Source organism: Globicephala melas, chromosome 11, assembly GCF_963455315.2.
Source record: "Globicephala melas chromosome 11, mGloMel1.2, whole genome shotgun sequence".
Lineage (NCBI taxonomy): Eukaryota > Metazoa > Chordata > Mammalia > Artiodactyla > Delphinidae > Globicephala > Globicephala melas.
In genome coordinates, this window is record NC_083324.2 from 65,094,441 (window position 1) to 65,115,173 (window position 20,733).

General features: G+C 43.6%; 2 protein-coding genes across 4 annotated transcripts in view; one reads left to right on the plus strand and one right to left on the minus strand.

The window, feature by feature from the left end:
- Window positions 1-781: 781 nt before the first annotated feature.
- Window positions 782-18,204, plus strand: LHFPL5 (LHFPL tetraspan subfamily member 5). Its single transcript, XM_030870953.2, has 5 exons — window positions 782-1,839; window positions 6,512-6,748; window positions 10,407-10,433; window positions 11,882-12,227; window positions 17,698-18,204. The coding sequence occupies exons 1-3, from the start codon at window positions 1,428-1,430 to the stop codon at window positions 10,415-10,417; spliced, it is 660 nt and encodes a 219-aa protein (XP_030726813.1). The 5' UTR covers window positions 782-1,427; the 3' UTR covers window positions 10,418-10,433; window positions 11,882-12,227; window positions 17,698-18,204.
- SRPK1 (SRSF protein kinase 1) overlaps window positions 17,144-20,733 on the minus strand; it is an 81,355-nt gene continuing 77,765 nt past the window's right edge. For all 3 annotated transcript variants that reach the window (XM_030870939.2, XM_060308534.1, XM_030870936.1), the window contains one exon: window positions 17,144-19,623. In XM_030870939.2, the coding sequence (XP_030726799.1) occupies window positions 19,439-19,623 (185 nt within the window). In that variant the 3' untranslated portion in view covers window positions 17,144-19,438. The remainder of the gene's footprint in view (window positions 19,624-20,733) is intronic.

Genomic DNA, 20,733 nt, shown 5'->3' on the forward strand with positions numbered 1-20,733 from the left:
ATCCTTAGCTAACAAGTGGCTGACTCAAATCCAGACCTGCCTAAAGCTCCCAGTTTGGGGTTATGAGTGATTTTTATTCTTTTATGTAACTTTCTTGAATTTTTCTATATACTAATCATGTATTTACCTATAAATTCAGGAAAAATATAGATATTTTTAAAAAGAGGGGAAAAAAGGAAATATGCAGGGGGGTGAGGGAGGGATGTGGGAGTTTGGGGTTAGTAGATGCAAACTATTACATATAGAATGGATCAGCAACAAGGTCCTATTGTATAGCACAGGGAACTATATTCAATGTCCTGGGATAAACCATCATGGAAAAGAATTAAAAAAGAATGTGTATATGTGTATAACCGGGTCACTTTTGCTGTACAGCAGAAATTAACACAACATTGTAAATCAACTATACTTCAATAAAAAATAAATTTAAAAAAAGAAATAGGTAACAAAAATATAAACAAGAGGAGAAAGACATTGTATTGAACAAAAAGCATATGTTAAGGTCTGAGAAGGCTCATAAGAACTGTTCTTTACTTTGTAGCTTCTATTATCACCCTATCAGTCTGCATTGCAAATACACATATATTTACATATATGTAAATACCTCACGGTCCTTGAGAGCAGGGGCTCTGTCCTTTGTATTCTATGGTTCTTTCTGAGGGAAGATATCCTCCACCATAGGGCGTAGTACACAATAGGCTCTTAGTAATTGTCGATTGAGTGATAGGGACGAGAAACCAGTGACCCGGAAGGCGTTGCTGGCCTCCGGGGTATTGGAGGTTCCGGGAGGATGACTAGGGAGCCAGGAAGCGGTGAGATGGGATAAGGACTGCGCTCAAGAATCGCTTTTGCGGCTGGAAACCAAGCGAGAGGAATGTGACAACCGCAGCCTCACGCCTTCAATTCTTGCCTTCCCTGCTCAGGAGGGTGAAGGGGGACCTTGATTCCCAGTGGCGGGGGTGTGCAGTGAGTAGGTCGGCCGCTCTGCACCTATCTCTGCCCGGAGTCCCGAGGCGCTGGCCACGGTGCTGAAAGCAATGCTCTCGGAGGAGGGAGGGAGGAGGAGCCGGGCCGCGCGAGGGGGGCGGAGCTCTCTGGTGCTCTCAGCTGGCATTGGGGGCGGGGCAGGGCGGCGCCAGCAGGCCCGGGACCACGGCGGGTTTGAGAGGAGGTAGGAGACAGGAGACAGCCCGGCTAGAGCAAGAGGGGACACAGTCACCTGGACAAGCTTCCCCTGAAGAGGCCAAGGTCATCTTCCCCGTCCTATTAGTCCTCTTTTTTCTACCTTGGAGGGAGCCTTACCTTGTGCCCTGACCTCCGCCTTCTCTCCAAACTTGGCTGAGGGGTGACCCACTTCCGGGCCTCCATCCATCTGCAAAGCCACTTCCAGCCCACAAGTCCCCAGCCCAGGACCCAGTGCCGTCACCATGGTGAAGTTGCTGCCTGCCCAGGAGGCAGCCAGGATCTACCATACCAACTATGTGCGGAACTCGAGGGCCGTAGGTGTGATGTGGGGCACACTCACCATCTGCTTCTCCGTGCTGGTCATGGCGCTCTTCATCCAGCCCTACTGGATAGGTGACAGCGTCAGCACACCCCAGGCAGGCTACTTTGGCCTTTTCTCCTACTGCGTGGGCAACGTGCTGTCGTCTGAGCTTATCTGCAAGGGTGGCCCGCTGGACTTCTCCTCCATCCCCTCTAGAGCCTTCAAGACTGCCATGTTCTTCGTGGCCTTGGCCATGTTCCTCATCATCGGCTCCATCATCTGCTTCAGCCTGTTCTTTGTCTGCAACACGGCCACTGTCTACAAGATCTGCGCATGGATGCAGCTGGCTGCGGGTGAGCAGGAATAGCAGGAGGGATAGCGGGAGGGCAGGCAGGGGCCCACCTTCTGTGGAGTCTCTGAGCCTCCTACTCAGCTGTCCTCCTTTATAGCGCAGCCATACTCAATGCCCTGCAGATGCCTTGGAAGAGTAATTAGAGAGTCTTAGGATGGCTGAGACCAGAAAGGCCTTAGAGATCAAATTGTTCAACCTCCTCTTCCTGTAGATGAGGAACTGAGGTCAAGAGAGGGGAAATGATTTTCCCAGGAGCAAGTCACTTATGGTAGAGTGAAGGTCTTTGTTCCCTAATTATAGGATTCCATACTTGATGCAGCAATTGTGAGCATTTGGGGCAGCAAGTGGAAGTGATATTTTGTGATGGGGGAGGGGAATAGGGTCTTTTAGAACTATGTGGGGTAGGTGGCTACTGGTGGTGTTCAGAGGCAAGGCCTTCCCTGTCCCCCTTTTCCTGCTCCTGGCCCCAGGCAGGCCACTGGGTCCTTGGGCCAGCTGGTCCTGCTCTCCTCTAGAGCCTAGAAAGGGATGCCTAAGACCTTGTCCTGCAGCCCTTGGTCCCTCCAAGGACCACACACAGACTGTCCATACTAGGGAAACGTCCAGGAGCCTTGTTAGGGACTGAAGGCTAGAGTGAAATCATCTTGACATCATTGGTTAGAATGAGAAGCAGTGTTAACAGGGAGAATGGAATAGGGATCAGAATCCCATACAACCAAACATGTAGACTCAAGACTGTCAGAGTTGGAGGGGACCCTAGAGAGCTATAGCATCCTCCCCCCAGCTATAGATGAGGAATCTGGGACTGAGAGAGAAGACTTAGCCAAGGCTACAGCAGATCATCTGGCAACAAAGGCAATAGAATAAAGGCAGTGAGTCCCAAGAACTAGCTGTATTCCAAAGACATCTTTTACTGAGGCACACATTTACATAAGTGTAATGATTTGTAAAGTACTTCCACATGTATCATCTGGAGGAGCCTCATCATGACACAGTGAGGTGGGTTTTCCTCCTGTTTTACAGAAGAGGCTCTTAGCCGGTAACTTGTCTTTTAGCACACAGGTAGTGAGGGACAGAACCTTCGACTCTGAATCTTGTACTCAGGCTACCTACCTGGTTCCAGAGCTGCCTCCCCAATCCCCCTGCCATCTCTCTCTCTCTCTGTACTCCGTCTATATGATGAGGGAGAGGCTGGGGCAGGGATGAGGCAAGTATCAGTGGACAGTGGGGAGGAAGAAGGGAGAATGAAGATTTAGCAGTTCTGTGACAAAGAGGAGTAGAATGGACCCTGGCACGCTTGCCAGCTGGTCCTCCATATCAGAGCTATGGGATGCTGGAAACACAACACTCCCTCTCCCATTCTCTCCACTGTCCCACTCCCCCAACCTCCTGCAACAGGTGCCATTTGCTGAACAGGCAGTGCTGGGAGGGCCTGGGTAGGGGAGGGGTCACCAGGCCATTTGAGTCAGACCCTGACTGGGTCATGCAGCCGAAGACACCGATAGCAGAGGTGGCCAGGTGCCATCCCATGAAACATTTACGCTGGGGGAGAGCAAAGGTGGTGTCCTGTTCCATTCTTCCGTGCTGGGGAAGGGAAGATGAGCCAAAGGGAGGGGTGAGGAGGAGGTGTGCCCCACAGCCAGCAGCTGGGAGATTCCTCCATTTGAAGAGACCTAAACCAGTTGGCTTAACCTTGCCAAGTAAGCCTGGGGCCAGGGAAGGGAGCAGCAGAAGGGAAGGAGGACTGATAAACGGGGCAGGGTGGGGCTGTAACTTGACAAAGGGAAGGAGGACTGATGAATGGGGCAGGGTGGGGCTGTAGCTTAACAAAGCTAACTGAGCTTCTGGATGCCAGGTGTAGGCAGAATGTGGTCCCAGATCCTGAAAACACAGGTAGGGCAATTTGCTTGTCTTGAGTTCTATTAAACTCATCTGTAGAAGGTAGCAACAGTACCCCCATCACAGGGTTCTTGCAAGGATGGGATGTTGTAATGCATGGAAAACACCTTGCACGGTGCCTAACACATGGTAGGTGCTCAGTAAACACAAAAAACACAAAACAACTTTATCAGTCAGGATGGATGGGGTGATGCCACAGTAACAGACAACTCCCAAATCTTAGTGGCTTATGACAAAGGTTTATTTCTTGATAATGGTACACGCTCACTGAGGATCAGTGGAGGGCTCTGCTCTCACTGGGCTCTTCCAGAGCCCAGGCTGATGGCGCATCAGCTGTCATCTGGCTGTCATCATTGCGAAGGGAAAGGGAGCTCTGGAGAGTCTCCATCAGCTGTTAAATGCTCTGGCCTGGAAAAGCACACGGCATTTCTGCTCACGTTTTATTGGCTGAAGGAATTTTTATGAACTTGCCTAACTTCAAGGGAGAGAGGCGAGGAAGTATAATCCTACTATGTACCTGAAATACTTGTAAACAGCTCTAATGACAGCCACATCCATCGAGGTTGCTTCCATCTGACTTCAATGCCAATAATAATAGCAACAACTAACATTAACTGGCCACTTACCATGTACCAGACACTGCAGTAAGCACTTTCTATACATGGTCACGCGTAACCCTCATAACCCTGTTCCGAGTCGGGTATTATTATCCTTATTTTACAGATGAGAGACTGGAAGTCAGAGAGGGTAAGTAAACTTGCCTGAGAATACCCTGCTGGCCTCTATTTAGAGCCCTGAGACACCACAATGGGATGGACCCCCGCTGTGCCCAGGTAGATGGGTGGGGTGCTCCTAGAGGGCTGTGGCACCCATAGTAACAACCTTTTTCCAAGTCGGAGGCCCTGGGATCTTTTCTGAACCCCTGTAGGGAGGTGCTGTAGAAGGAGAAGGGGGCCATGCCAGGTACCAGAGGACTTGTCACACACCACGTGGGGAAGAGCACAGGTTTTACCAAAGAGCTCTGGGAGGGTCCCCCTCCTCCATCCTAAGGATCTTCCTGTTTGTCACTAAGTCTAAAATGTCACCACTAAATACATTCGGCTCTTTGGAGAGATGTCAGTCTGGGAGGCTTGGGGGAATTAACTTTGAAGTAAAGAAAGTCAGGAGCCACGATAGCAGGTCTTGGCTCTGCCCTCGCTAAATGACTGGGCAACTCACTTAGTTTCTGAGACCTCAGTCTTTTAATCTGAAGATGGGATATTAATACATGGCCTACTTCACAGAACTGTGGTAAGGGTCGAGAGAAAAATGGTACATGAAGTATTTTGTAATCTATAAGAGAAGTATGTAAATGAGCTCCTCCTAGAAAAAAACAAGGACGGTTGATACATTTAGGTGGGGAGGTGGGATCTTTGATCTTTACACTTTGTTGTACTTTTGTTTGATCTGCTAACTTTCCTTGCAAGAGCAAGCGGAGCCCCAGGTTGGTGACTTTGGGTCCCGCGAGGTGCTTCTCCATGGGGCTCCCAGGTAGGGCACAGCTTTGGCACTAAAGAGCCTCCAGGCCTGTGAAAGGAGGGCCAGGGGTGGGAAAGTGGCACAGACAAGGGAAGGAAGGCACCCCCTGCCTGCCTGGCGGTTGTCCTTGGGTTGCCCCAGTCACATCCCAGGAATATATACCTGTCTTGGCAGCTAAGTTGGGGTGGAAATTTGGTGGGCGGGTGTGGGAGTAGTGGAGGGAAGGCGGGGAAGATGAAATTTTTGGCTGTCAATGCTAAATCAATGAAAGCACAGTGTGGCATACTAGCTAACACTCAGGAAATGCCAACTATGTGTCAGGCAAGCTTCTGAGCACTTTTCCAATATTAACTCATTGTAACCTCGCTGCAATCCAAACAGCTAGATACTATTACTATTCCCATTTTACAGATGAGGAAACTGAGGCAAGAAAACTTAAGTAGCTTGCTCTGAGTCACACAGCTAGTTAGTAAAGAGCTGGGCTTGAGATCCAGGCAGCCTTCCCTAGTGTTTCCCAGCTTTTCCTGTTGAGAGAATCACCCAGAAGAGTGCTTTTAAAGACAGGGATTCCTGAACCCAACCCTGACCTGGGAATCAGCATTTTAAACACATTCAGGGAAGTGTGGACAACTGCACTGTTCCGTAGTGGGTAATAGTGTGGAGACCTGTTTGATTGAATGGAAGGTTCATGAAGGAAGCAGCCAGAGATGGGGCTGGAAAACTTCCTGTATTCATTCAATCTAAGATACCTGAGTTGTAGGACACACCATTATTCTATGTGCTGTAAAAAGGAAAAATACTTCTAATCAAATTGTAGCCTAAAGCTTTATTACACTTATTTCAGAGATGGTGGAGTATGAACAAATGTACATCTGAGGAGTGATGAGTTCTCTGGGCTGGGACCAGATTTTGGGAGGACTTTGAAGCCAGGTGCCTCGTCAAGTCCAAAGTGAGGGGTACAGCTGAGGGCCTGGTAGAACCACCTGGTGCTGTGGCAGAACCTCCCAGGGCTGCGGAGCTCTGCTCTCAGCCTCTACCCCTGACCACTGGCCCCCAGGGGCAAGTAGCTTTAGCTCTTGGAGCCTCAGTTTTCTCCCCCGTGTTCTACAAGAAGGATGGCAGGAGCTGCCCCTTGTGCCTCTCAAGGCTGTTAATAAGAGAAGAAGGGAGGTGACACGATGACAGCAGTGCAAGGTGGGAGGCAGCAGGCGAGCACACCCAGCTTGACACCATCTGTACCCCTCCTGCCCCCTCAGCCACAGGCCTGATGATTGGCTGCCTGGTCTACCCAGATGGTTGGGACTCAAGTGAGGTACGGCGCATGTGCGGGGAGCAGACCGGCAAATACACACTGGGCCACTGCACCATCCGCTGGGCCTTCATGCTGGCCATCCTCAGCATTGGAGACGCCCTCATCCTCTCCTTCCTGGCCTTTGTGCTGGGCTACCGCCAGGACAAGCTGCTCCCTGACGACTATAAGGCCGATGGACAAGGTAATTCTCTCTACCCCAGGGAGGTGAGGCTTCCTCTCTGCCAGGTGCCTGAGGTTTGGCCACTGGCCAAGGGTGAGGACACCAAGACCGATCAAACACAGCCCTTGTCGCAGACGCCAAGCGCCAGTGGAGGGTTGCAGGCTGGCATGCGATAAGGCATTGACAGACCTATGTGGCAGAGGCTGTCTGTGATAAAAGCGTGTCCCCCTGTCCCCCTGTACTCGCAGGGCCTACAGGGCAGAGAGCCCTGGTCCAGCTTGGGGAGCTAGGTGTGGCCTCCCATAGGTGGCACTGAGGCTGGGTCTTGAAGTAACAGGGGAGTTTGCTAGATGGAGAGAGGAACAACAGGGGAGCAAAGGGGATGATGAGTTTTTGGGGAAGGAGGAAAGGCAGGTTAGGGCAGAGATGTGACAGCTCCTGGACTGCAGATGGTGGGAGCCTAGCCCCCTTGGGTTAGAGTAGCCTGGGGGTTCTCCGCATATCCATTTTCTGATCTGAGCCTCATTTCCCCTCATTAGAGGGTAGGAGGCAGGTTTTTCCTCATTTTTAAAAAATACCTACTTCACAAGATTGTACTCAGGAACAAGATAAGGATGTCTGCTCTCGTCGCTTCTATTGAAGATTGTATTGGAGGTTACAGCCAGGAAACTTAGTTAAGAAAAAGAAATAAAAGACATCTACTTTGGAGAAGAAGAAGAAAAACTATCTCTATTAGCAGATGACATGATTTTGTATATGGAAAGTCCTAAATAAGCCACTAAAAAACTATTAAAGCTAACATACAACTTCAGCAAGGCTGCAGAATATAAGAACAATATACAAAAATGTATTTGTATACACTAACAATGAACAATCTGAAAATGACATTAAAAAGTTTCTTTTGCAATAGCAACAAAAAGAATAAAATACTTAGGAATAAATTTAACAAAAAAGTAAATGAAAGGTACATGAAAATTAAAAAACATTGTTTAAAGAAAAGGCCTAAGTAAATGGAAACATCCCTGTTCATGGATCAGGAGACTTAATATTGCTGACATGTCAATACTCCTCAAACTGATCTACAGATTTAATGCAATTTCTATCAAAATCCCAGCTGGCTTTTTGATTTTAGGATCGGCTTGTCAATTGGAAATGCAAGAGACCCAGAATAGCCAAAACAATCTTGAAGAAGAACAAAGTTGGAGGACACACATGTCCTGATTTCAAAACTTACTAGAGGGGCTTCCCTGGTGGCGCAGTGGTTGAGAGTCTGCCTGTCGATGCAGGGGACACGGGTTTGTGCCCCGGTCCGGGAGGACCCCACATGCCACGGAGTGGCTATGCCCGTGAGCCATGGCCGCTGAGCCTGCGCGTCTGGAGCCTGTGCTCCGCAACGGGAGAGGCCACAACAGTGAGAGGCCCGCGTACCGCAAAAACAAAAACAAAAACAAAAAAAACACAAAAAACTTACTAGAAAGATACAATAATCAAGACGGTGTGGTACTGACATACGGATAGACATACAGATCAATGGAATAAAATAGAGAGTCCAGAAATAAAACCAAACATCTACGACCGACTGATTTCAGCAAGGGTGCCCAAGACCATTCAATGGGGAAAAGAATAGTCTTTTCAATAAATGGTGCTGGGACAACCAGATATCTATATGCAAAAGAATGAAGTTGGGCCACCTACCACACATCATATACAAAAATTAACTCAAAATGGATCAAAGACCTAAATGTAAGATATAAAATTATAAAACTCTTAGATCTTGGATTAGGCAATGGTTTCCTAGATTTGACACCTAATACACAAGTACCAAAGAAAAAAATAAACTAGATTTCATCAAAATTGAAAACTTTTTTTTTTTTTCCCCCGTATGCGGGCCTCTCACTGTTGTGGCCTCTCCCGTTGCAGAGCACAGGCTCTGGACGCGCAGGCTCAGCGGCCATGGCTCACGGGCCTAGCTGCTCCGTGGCACATGGGATCTTCCCAGACCGGGGCACGAACCCGTGTCCCTTGCATCGGCAGGCGGACTCTCAACCACTGCGCCACCAGGGAAGCCCAAAACTGAAAACTTTGTGCTTCGAAGTACACCATCATGAAAGTGATGACAACCCATAGATTGGGAGAAAATATTTGCAAATCATAATCATAATGCTAGTATCCAGAGTATATTAAGAACTCCTACAACTCAACAATAATAAAAAATAACCCAATTTTTTAAATGGGCAAAGGATTTTTTTTTTAAGTATACAGTTTTAATTAATTTATTTATTTGGCTGCGCCGGGTCTTCGTTGCAGCACGCGGGATCTTCATTGCCGTGTGCAGGATTTTAGTTGTGGCATGCAGGCTCTTAGTTGCAGCATGTGGGATCTAGTTCCCTGACCAGGGATCCAACCTGGGCCCCCTGCATTGGGAGCATGGAGTATTAACCACTGCACCACTGGGGAAGTCCCAAATGGGCAAAGGATTTGAATAGACTTTTCTTCAAAGAAGATATACAAATGGCCAAAAAGCACATGAGAAGATACTCAACATCATTAGTCATTATGAAAATGCAAATCAAAACCACAATGAGATATCACTTCACACCCACTAGGATGGCTGTAACAAAAAAGATGAACAATAACGAGTACTGATGAGCATGTGGAGAAATTGGAATCCTCGTACGTTGCTATAGAAAATGTAAAATTGTGCAGTTGCTGTAGAAAACAGAATGGCAGTTCTTCAAATGATTAAACAGAGTTACCACGTGACCCAGCAATTCCACTCCTAGGTATATACACAAGAAAATTGAAAACATATGTTCACACAAAAACTTGTACACATGTTCATAGTAGCATAACAGTCATGCATCTGATGACTGAATGAACATAATGTGTATATCCATACAATGAGTTACTATTCAGCCATAAAAAGGAATGAAGTACTGGTAATTGCTATAGTGTGGAAGAAAACATTGAAGCCAGATACAAAAGACCAGATACTGTATGACCCCATTTATATGAAATGTTCAGAACTGGCAAATCCACAGAGACAGGAAGTAAATTTTAGTATTTCCCCGGGGCTGGGAAGAGGGGGGAATTGGGAGTGATTGCTAAAGTTCACAGGGTTTTTTGGGGGTGATGAAAATGTTCTAGAAGCAGATAGTAGTGATGTACATTGCACAATGTAGTGAATACACTAAAAACCACTGAGTTGTATACTTTAAAGGAGTAAATTTTATGTTAGTAAATTATACCTCAATAAAAAAATAAAAGATTGTGCTGAGGATTAGTGTATATAAAGCACCAACAATACCTGCATATTTTAGGTGATGAATAAATGTTAGTTCTCTCCACCTTCTGTCTTTCCAGTACCTCCACTCTTTATATCATCCATCTGCCCAGCCAATAATAGGACCTGTGCTCCAGGTGCCCACTGACACCTTTAGGTCCAGGGGGGACAGTGAGGGAGGAAGTCTACATTTGGACCTTAAGTCTAGTAAGGGAGACAATCATGCAAGATGGAATCACAAGCTGATAAACATTATGAACAAAAAGTGCACGCTTTCTTGAGAGTGAATAAGAGGAATTTGAACTAGTTTGGAGAGGGAATAGTGTGCAGGGAATTATCCTGAAAACAAGGCTTGGTTGTAAACACATACTGTTCTCTTTTTTTTTTTTATCGCAGAGGAAGCCTGAAGCAACAGGAGTGTTGGTGCGTAATTTGATTGGAGAGTGGTCTGTGTTCCTTTGGAAGTGCTGTGGCCTCGCAGAATGACTCAGGAAGCTGGGCTGTAGGGCCTAGGGGGAGAGGGGGTAGGGGGGTGGCTGTGGGGTGGGAGGGGGCAGGAGCTGGCTGGCATCTGAGACCTTCACTGAGGGGCAAACAGGAACCCTTTAACTTGTGTCTTGAGAAGTGGTAAAAGCACAGGGAGAGAAGAAATAATTTAAAACAGGCAGGTGGTTTCATAAACTCATCTTTTTGTGGAGCCTGGCAAACAAGAACAGACTGTTTTTAGAAGTCATTATTGTCATTTGGACCCTTATTTTCAGAAAGAAGTTTACGTGATTTTAAGAGACATAGTGGAAAACCTAATAAAATAGAAAATAAAAGTCATGGAGAAGAAAACAAATATTACAGAAAGCTAGGCTAACAGAATTAGTGTATTGAGTATTAAATTTAGCTCCCTGCTCCCTGATAGCTGAAGCAAAAAGCAAAACACGAATTTAACCAATTTTTATGTCTGGTTGAAAACGAAACACATGTTAATTTCCTTATTGTCATTTCAGTTTCTAAAATGTGATTTAACAAGGACATGAAGGAACACCTTTAAAAAGAAAGAAAGGGTGGAGGAGGAGGGAGGGATGGAGGAAGGAAGAGAAGGAATAGCCCACAACAGTATCACCTCCCTGATAGCTGTCATTTATTGAGGACTTACAGCAGGCCAGGTACTGTGTGTGGGTCGCAGGGATTATCTCCATTTGAACTATTTTATTGATCATTTTTGCTAAGCACCTTCCCATCCTTGACCACAAAGACATACTTTTTTGAATAATGATAAATTAGCATCGTCCCCCCCCCCACTTATGATTCTTAAACATTAATGTGCATAGCTCACCTGGGGATCTTGTTAAAATTCAGACTGATTCAGTTGGAGTGGTGCCAAGCACTGCATTTCTAACCAGCTCCCCAGTGATACACTGCTGGGTAGGGGTCACACTTCGAGTAGTAAACAGAGTATAAACGTTTTCTCATGTTTTTGCCATGTTCCTTACTGAAGTTTTTAAAAGCCACAAACTCCACAGCACTGGTGTACCATTTCATTGCTAAACGAGACCTTAGTTAGGCATCTAGCACTGCTATCATAGATAACTTTTTGCTCCTGTTGATAAATTCTGGAGTGGAATTACTGAATCAAAGCTAACTACAGCTGTCTGCTTTTTTTTCTTGCACTACATTTATTTACATCTTAAAAGACATTTATGAGTTTTTACTTGAGGGACACTAATACTATCTTATATACTAGTGAGGAAGTTTGCATGTCTGGAGTAGAACTGAATCAAAATGTGAGCATACGTGGGGAAGTTTTGTGTTTTTATTGGCTTAAAAAATGTCAAATTCTATAATCTTGCAATCTTTTTTTTTTTTTTTTAATACCACAGGTCATCTATTTCCCTGACAATGGAAAATGAGGGAATCAAATTCTTCAGAAACAGAAACTTGTTCCTTCCATGCTTCCCTGTATCTGCTGCTCTAGGCCTGAAATCCTGAAGCCTTTCATTATAGGATGCCAATCTCCTGAGACAAGACCTCTTACTGTATCGGGAAAACTCCAGCAAGGAAGAACTGCAGTGACCACATACAAGATGTTCAGAGACACGTGTTTAACTCTCCTGACTGGGGACCCACTTTCGCTTCCTATCCTTTCACACCAGCAAATTGCTTTACCCTCTTGAGGCCTCTCCGTAAAATGAGAGCAGGATGAGTCTATGTCTAGGGGCCTCCCAGGTGAGTCCCTAACAGTCTAATTCACTGAGGATACTTGTTTGAAAGCACCCAGAAATTAACACCCAGCTCTGAGAGGGCGATGAAGAAGAGGTGGCTGTAAGCATGCTGGATCATTTCAGGTTGAGGTTTAGGGAGTCCTTTGCTTTTTTCTTTTCAGGTTGTTTTCTTATTGATGCTCAGAGATGGGTAAGGAACAGAGAGGTCACCGGAACCTGAGTCCATCAGGATGGGTGACTTTAGGATCTAAAAACTTTCGAGACTAAATTCTTTTTTCCCTTTGGAACCAAAAATCACATTTTTTCAGTGTCCACACTGACCCAATCAGAATGGGTTACCAGTTTTGGAAAGTTGTTACTTGTGGCCAGGTAATTTGTTAGAGTAATAGATGAACTCTCCTGTAAAAAAAACAACTTTGGACTTGGTACATTAAATGGGGAATCTTTTACCAGTCTCTAGAGGGGAACTCAGTTTAGGTAATACCTCACTGTAGCAAATGCCAAGACAAAGATTAGATTCTTTAGGCGGTTCCCTGCCCTAAGGATGGTATGTATTGCAATAGAAACAGGGTTTTGTTGATTATCTGCAGTGAATGATCCAGGAAGAACAGTGCTTTTTTCTGGTCTTTTGCCTGTTTGCTCAGTAAAGAGAAAACGTGGGTGCTGTTTTCTCACAGGTAGAAAGTGGGTAAATGTCGAACAAAACCATAATGGATCTTGTTGCTTGATCAACCAGCAGTGACACGGAAAACAGGTTTCTTATTCTGGGCTGCAGGGATTATTCAGAGTGCACTGGTTTAAAAGATGCCTTTTAACCAGTGCACTCTTGACAACCTGCCCAGTCAGTGCAGTGTTTCTTCTCCAGTTCAGATAGGCTAGGTATGAGTATCCCAGCATTGTCCCAGTTGATGAGGGGGACTATTAGAATGGGATTTAAGAATGATCACTTTCATGTTTTCTTGTGCTGATAAAATTATTTCATTGTCAGGCATCTACTTTATGCAAGCTTTTATTTATTTTTTATTTTTATTTTTGGTTGCGCGGCTTGTGGGATCTTAGTTCCACGACCAGGGATCAAACCTGGGCCGACGGCAGTAAAAGAGGTCTTAACCACTGGACCGCCAGGGAATTCCCTATGCAAGCTTGATGAACGGATGAGTGACAGAATTTGGCCAATTCTGTAGCTTTGTGACTTTTCTAGATAGATTTGTTCAGTTATTTCTTGTAATTTTACTTTTTATAAAAGGCAAAAGAAAAATTTCTAAAAGCCTCCCTAACTTCAAAATATTTCTCACTGAAATGGCAACCATGGTGGTCCACAGAAGTTTCTGGGGGGCTTAAGGTGCATCTGCCAATAGCCTACACTTTGCTCTCAAGAACAGTGAGTTTCACCAAAGCAGGAGTGTATGTTTACTAATGACCTGTGCTGGGGACAATCTTAAATCTGTTTGAGTCACAGGACTCAGCGTTTCACCTTTTGCTTTATCTTCAAGGAAACTCAGAATTCAACCTCTCCAATAAAGTAATGATTTTGGCTGACACTTAACAACTGCTTATCAGCCCTTTTCAAGTGGCTTTACCTTTAAATTCTTAAAGATGCTTCAAATATCATCTTGGAAAGTATACAGAAAAATTAATACAACCAGCACTCCTCTAAACCAAGTTGAGTTACTCTACTCCTTCCTCTGCCTTGCGCTGGAGCACAGGAATGGTTGTGATGCCCAAGCTTTACCAGTGACTAGCACTGAGCAGGTCAAGAGAGGTAAGAAGGCCTTATCATTTACATCTGAAAGGTGAACCAGAAGGGTGTCTTTCCTAAATGCTTTCATTATCTTGCATTTCTGTATTAGTTACCTGTTGCTGCATAACAAATTACCCCTCGACTCAGTGGCTTAAAACATTTCAGTTTCTGTGGGTTAGGAATCAGCAAGGCTTAGCTAGGTGTCTCTGCCTCAGCTAGGTGTCTCTGCCTCAAGGCTTCTCACAGCGCTGCAATTAAGGTGTTGGATCTGCTTCCAAGCTCAGTGGTTGTCTGCAGGACTCAACTTCTCACAGGTTGTTGGGCCGAAGGCCTGAGTTCCTTGCTGGCTGAGGGCCTCTCCAAAGGGCTATTCACCTGGCAACTTGCTTCCCCAGAGCAAGTCTTCCAAGACAGAGCAAGAGCAGGTGCACAGACGGAAGCACCCTTTGTAACCAAATCTAAGTGACATCCTGCTACTTTTGCCTTAATCTGATTGTTAGAACCACCACAAAGTCCAGCCCACGTTAAAGGTGAGGGAATTGCACAAGTGTGTGAATACCAGGAGGTGAGAATCATTGGAGTATTTTAAAAAGTTGTTTCTCATAGTTATTTGTAATTAATTTTCTGCTGAAATGGGCATTTACTAGAATGCTTTACTGGAACAAAGATTAGATTCTAGTAACCGTACATGCTGATGGATACATGTTTGTTTTGTAACAAATTGCTGAAGATGAAGGGCCCTAACCCTCAAACTCACCCCACTTTTGCTATCTAACTTCAAGTATTTATAGTAGGGTCCACTAATTTCCAACACTGACCATACTTTCCTCTATATTTAGTAAATCCAAAGCAACCAATGAAATGTCGTAAGGGCACAACTTCTATGAACATAGCTCAAATTGCAGGCAGCTGATACACTGATACCAACCCAGTTCTGCCAAATGGGAGGGCAAGGCTTGTTACTGTATTATAATGGGCAACAACTAGATATGAATTAAGGACAAAAGAGAAGATTATGATAAAAAATTGAACCTGGGAGGATATAAAATCAGATTGATCATCTATGTAGTGAAAACCCTCATCCCTTTACAAGGAGTGGTACAGTCAGTAACAGAGTAGGTACTAATGTAAACTTACTTAGTTAAAACTTCTAAACACAAAATGATCTCAAATATTGTTTTTTTTTTAACTGAGATATTTCTGATATCATAAGGACTTGGTGTGGATAAATATTTGCACAAGGACTTAAAAGACAAATGCTTATCACTTGTTTTAAAATTCCACCTTTTAAAAACAAGACTAAAGTGACATAAAAACAAACTTCCTCCTCAGTAGGTCTCAAGATTCATATATATTATCTTTATATAAGTTTAGATATTATCTTTTCATATTGCTTTGAAGACTGAGAAAGAGCTGTAAATTATCAATGCTTTGCTAACTCCAACGGCACCAAATTGGTGGGCAAAACACAAAGGACTGTTGAAACTTCTCTGGTGTCCTAAGACCTTATTTACAGAGTAAATATAAGTTCAGATTCTATTATCAATAAATCATCAATTTTTTGTGATACTCTAAGAGCAAATCACTTTCCTTATAAGGCCAAACTGGAAGACTCTACAGGCGTCAAAAATAAAACAATGAGCAGTGATGAAGTCGATTTGTAACCTGGGCAGGCTCTGGAGCAGCTAAATGGTCTCCCTGTGGACACTCAGGGCTGTAACTCCACCTCAGTTTGACAGTTATTTTGAGATAGCTACAAGCTCCCTTAGAACTTAAGTTTTCCAAAACCCTCAGAGTTCAAGGTCCATACATTTAACACAAAGCTTAGAGAAACTGCCTAAGTTCATCAGTCTGATGAACATACTGGTTTGATGAATTCCAATTTAATTTTTTTTGGTTGTTTTTTTAAACAGGTTACATTCTAGTCAACACTACAGTATGAACACACTACATATGTCTTAAGCATGGCTCAATTAAAACAAACAGAAAAAAACCAGTTTATGTAGTTCAGGGCTGGAGGACTTTTTATGAATAACATTAAAAATACCATAAATAGGAACTTCCCTGGTGGCACAGTGGTTGAGAGTTTGCCTGCCAATGCAGGGGACATGGGTTCGATCCCTGGTCCGGGAAGATCCCACATGCCACGGAGCAACTGAGCCTGTGCTCTAGAGCCTGCAAGCCACAACTACTGAGCCCGTGCACCACAACTACTGAAGCCCATGCGCCCTAGAGCCCACACACAACTACTTAAGCCCACACGCTCTAGGGCCCACGTGCCACAACTACTGAGCCCGCGCACCTAGAGCTCGTGCTCCGCAACGAGAAGCCTGCACACAGCAACTAGAGAAATGCCTGTGTGCAGCAACAAAGACCCAGCACAGCCCAGAAATACCACAAATAAAAATGAAAGGCAAATTAAAAACTGGAAAATGTGATGGAAAAATGACAAAGATGTTACCAAATCATCAAATAGGGAAGCATGCCAAAAGAAAGCTGGGTAATTGTAGGCTAATAACCCAAAACTACAAATGGCCAATAAAACCCATGAAACAAGCTTTTGACTTCACTAGTCATCTAATATGCAAATTAAAACAAGAGATTCCCCTTTTGGGGCAATCAAACTGGCTATTAGGAATAAAATGAGTGAGATTACAATAGGCCCATTCAAATACTGTTGGTCATAGCAAAACAGTCCAACTGTTCTCCACGTAAGTTAGGGAACATTTATTAAAAGCCTTAAAAACGTGCTTACTCTCTGCCCCAGCCATTCCATTTCTAAGAATTTATACTGAGGGGTGAATGAGACAAGTATATGAAAACTTGTGTATAATAGTGGTCATCAGTCCAGTGCCTTTGAGTTCACAAAACTTTCGACATTTTGCACTTTGTGATCTGTGGGGGAAAACCCCCCACAAATACTGCAAAAATGGTATCAAATGTAGGGAATAACAATTTTCTTAGAATTTACCAAAATGTACTTTGTTAAATCCCACCCCACGCCCAATTTAAAGATAGAAGCAAAGCTACAAACCCCCCAAAATGGCATGTGTTTAAGCTACGCAGTTTCATGGCATATTTAAATTCAAAAAGCAACTCAACCAATCCTTTCCTCCATTCTGAAGCTAGGTCAGATCAACTTGGGCAACAAATAAACAGAAATCTCCTGGAAACATGTAGGTTATTAAATAATTTGTTTATTGTACTGCATTTACAAAGAAAACAGACAATGCAACCAGTAGAAAGAATAAAAATGTGTTTGGGGTTTTATTTTTTACTGACAGCAAATAGAAATCCTTTAGTGAGATCCTGGCAATTTGACATTATGATTGAGTTCAGGAAAGGTAGATGGGGTGCTTGGAAGATCAAATTCTACAGCTGCCTCTTTCTACGGCTTTTAATTCATCTGGCTCCTTAAGTGATAGAGGAAAAGCCCTTGTTTGGTGGGAAAACATTTCCAAAAAGTTACAGGTTCTCTCTTATTAAAATTTCTCTTCATGTCAGTTGTTAAAACAGGGCCTTCTATTTGTGTGTGTTTGGTTAGTTCACCTTAATGTCATCACCAGAATCCCTGTAATTCCACAATTGTGATTTTACAGCATAGAAAAGAATTCAGTTCTAGTCTGGTATTGCTTTAGATGTATATATCGCTGAAAACCCAAAGTGGATTAGAATTGCTGAAGGATTTTCCCTGCCGTTGTTTGATACAATCTATTTTCTTTATTCTTGATAGGTGCATAGAACAGCCTCACTTCAAATTCTTTCTACAGGAACATGTCTGATTTCAGAACTATCCATCAAGGATCGATGAACGGCTGGCCAGTTATTCAGGGTAACATGTTTACGAGTTAAATGGATTGCATAATTGCACCACTTTTTCCTTTGCCTTTGTTGGTAGATAAATGACAGAATCTAGATTCCAATCTCCTGTAAAGGAAGTTGGCTACCTAACAGTCTCATCGGTGCTTTGCTAGTAGAGCCTCAAGTTGCACCTCCTCGGCTTTCTGTAAATCAGAGTCCTGTAGCCGCTTCTGGAGAATGCTGTAATCCCCAAGGCCCACTTGGTCCGTGCAGAACAAGCAGCTGTGACCCCAATCCTGTCCCTCTTTTGCTTTTCAATATGATCCGAGGAATATATGTAATGTCTAGGGCAAGTCTAGGAGAGGCCCATCCTAAAATAATATTCACAACGCCTTTTCTCATTAAAAAAAAAAAAAAAAAGCCTCAAGTACATTTCAATCATCTCAAAATTTAAAACTTACATTATACAAAGGAATAGCAGCAGAGAATGGCTAACCTTAAACCAAACAAAAAGAGAAAAAAACCCCTACAACCCTCAAAATAAACAATAAAAAAAAAGTGCCATCCCACCCCCCTCCCCTTGGTTCTTGTATCCTGGGATTTCATTTAAGACCTGACTGAAGCCTCTGAGAAAATGAGAAAGGCAAAGTCGTAGGGGGAAACTGCTTTAAGGCTGAATTCTGGACAAGGTAAAGAAAAAGCTGTAAATAAAAGTTGGGGACTGTTTGTAAAAGAACCGAGAACTCTAGGACAGTTGCTTCTCAGATGGGAAATCTCTGAAATCCAGTTTTCCTTTCTAGAGTCATCCTGAATTCTTTAGTTATGGGGCAATAAACTCAAGTGCAATGAGTAAAGTGCCAGCCAGGGATTAAAAAACAAAACAAACAGCCAATCAAAGTAACTCTGCTGGTAGGGTACAGAAGAGACATAGGAAAGGACAGTTTGCAGAATATATGTGGTTCTGAAGAAACTACTAGTCAGTGGTTCCATTTTTGTTTCCATCAAAAATCAGACTGAAGATTCGAGGATCTTAGAGTTATTAAAGGATGAAAGGAATTTGACAGTGCTTTGAACAGTGATAAAATGGTACCCAAATACGGTGTTTATACAGCTCATTTAAAAAGATAGCAGTTTAAAAGTCGCAGAAAAAAATGTGAACATAGAAAACAACAGAAACAATCCAGGAAGATGATGCAGCCTGGATACAGCAAGTTTAATATCTCTGCTGTACACAGAAGTAATACCTTTCCCCTTCTCATCCTTATGCTGGCAATAGGATATGCACTAGAAAATTTGACTCTTAGAGTCAGTGAATAAAAGGATGAGCTCATACATCTTCATAGCTCTTTTTAAAAGGATGCTTATAATTTAAAGGATGTCCTAATGGAAAGACAAGGGTACAGGGGTGAGAGGCTGTTTCACATTTTAGTCCATTAGTCTTTGGCTGAGCCCAATCAAGGCCAAATTCACCTAGGATGCCCAATGGCTGTGGGGGGATCTCCACAGGGTCAAATAAGCAAACCCAAATGAACATGTTGGATTCAACAAAAACCAAAAAACACCCTAGAAACCCTTGAAGGAAGAGCTTCACCCTGAAAAGGGAAGAGGGAAATGGTTGGAGGGGAGGGGCAGAGGGCCAGCGTGTGATCTCTGCTGCAGTGCTGGGCTGGGGCTTAGGAGTTGAGCCAAGGGTGCCGGAGACAATCAGCGGCAGTGGCCCTCTTCTCGGGGATCAACTCCAACATGGGCAGTAAGAAATCTGTGAAACCAGCTGCCTCTTCCTGAGACCATTCATACTTCTCCACCAGAACCTCAAAAAGCCCCCAGGGTTTCAGCTTCGTGATGTGTTTCAGGTCACCTAAGGTAAAGAGAGTACAAAAGAAACTGACCAACACTGACAAGTGACAAGATCCTTTTGTGGAAATGCAGGAACTAATCCAGATAGTCTATGAAGAATCAAATTTTGCCATCAGAATCTAATCCTTCTCCATTCACAAAGCACATCTCTTCTCTAATGCATTCCTTGGAAAGAAGAGTCTCCATTTTTCACGAGGGCCTAAAAATTTTAAATAATTTTTTTCTCCACCATTCCAGGATTTTTTGTCCCAATCAAACTGGGCAGGCCTATCAGGAACTAGGTATTCACTAAAATGAATATTAAATGCCTATATACTCAGCATGGTCTCATACAGTGTTCAGAGGCAATTTATCACCACATACCAAGAATAATTTGCTTGTACTCTTTTTTTGGCTCAATAGTTTAGCAAATGTTGCTTCGAAATAAGGCAGTAATTAAAAAACAAAGAGCTAAAACTATGTCAAATGTATAAAAGTAACAAAATTAAAAGAACAAATAAACTTTCAGATACAGCTGCATCACACTCTGTACTATTCTGGAACATTACTTTTTGCCTCCTTGAAACAATGGTTTTTTAAAAAGACAGTCAATGATTAGTGACTTGTTAAGGTAAATGCTGCTTTAAATTTCTTTTCTTACATGACACGTATTTGAAGTCTCTTCTGTGGGCAGTGAGTGCCTAATTACCTACTTGGTATATGCCATTAAGTTGACTTTGCACACAAGGAAGAAACTATGAAGCACTTCATTTTCCTGCCTCAAAGAAAAACATTAAGAAATGTTTCTGAGGATGCCTGCTGTCAAGTGTTGAGAAAGATGGTTTTTCTCAGCACTAGTGTAGAGGTTGTGAGGAAAAAGGGAACCATGGAAAAAAGTCCAGATAGTTTTCTAGTCCCTTCTAGGTCAGGGTTTCATACTTAAGCTTTTAAATATATTTAGAATGCATAAGAAATTCGTATTTAAATACGCCAACATATATTATCTAGGCAAAAATTTGAGGTGAGAGTTTTATTTTGTGTTTTCTTCACTAATAAGTGATAACATAACTTACGCAATTCAAAGTATAAAGTTAATTCATATGACTGATGTGTTGAAGTGACTGTGTTAGGT

Bases quoted from the DNA above. Each gene is read 5' to 3' on its own strand.
- LHFPL5 (XM_030870953.2), top strand. From the start codon at position 1,428: ATGGTGAAGTTGCTGCCTGCCCAGGAGGCAGCCAGGATCTACCATACC. The intron at 1,840-6,511 runs GTGAGCAGGAAT...CTGCCCCCTCAG, and splicing joins ATGGATGCAGCTGGCTGCGG to CCACAGGCCTGATGATTGGC.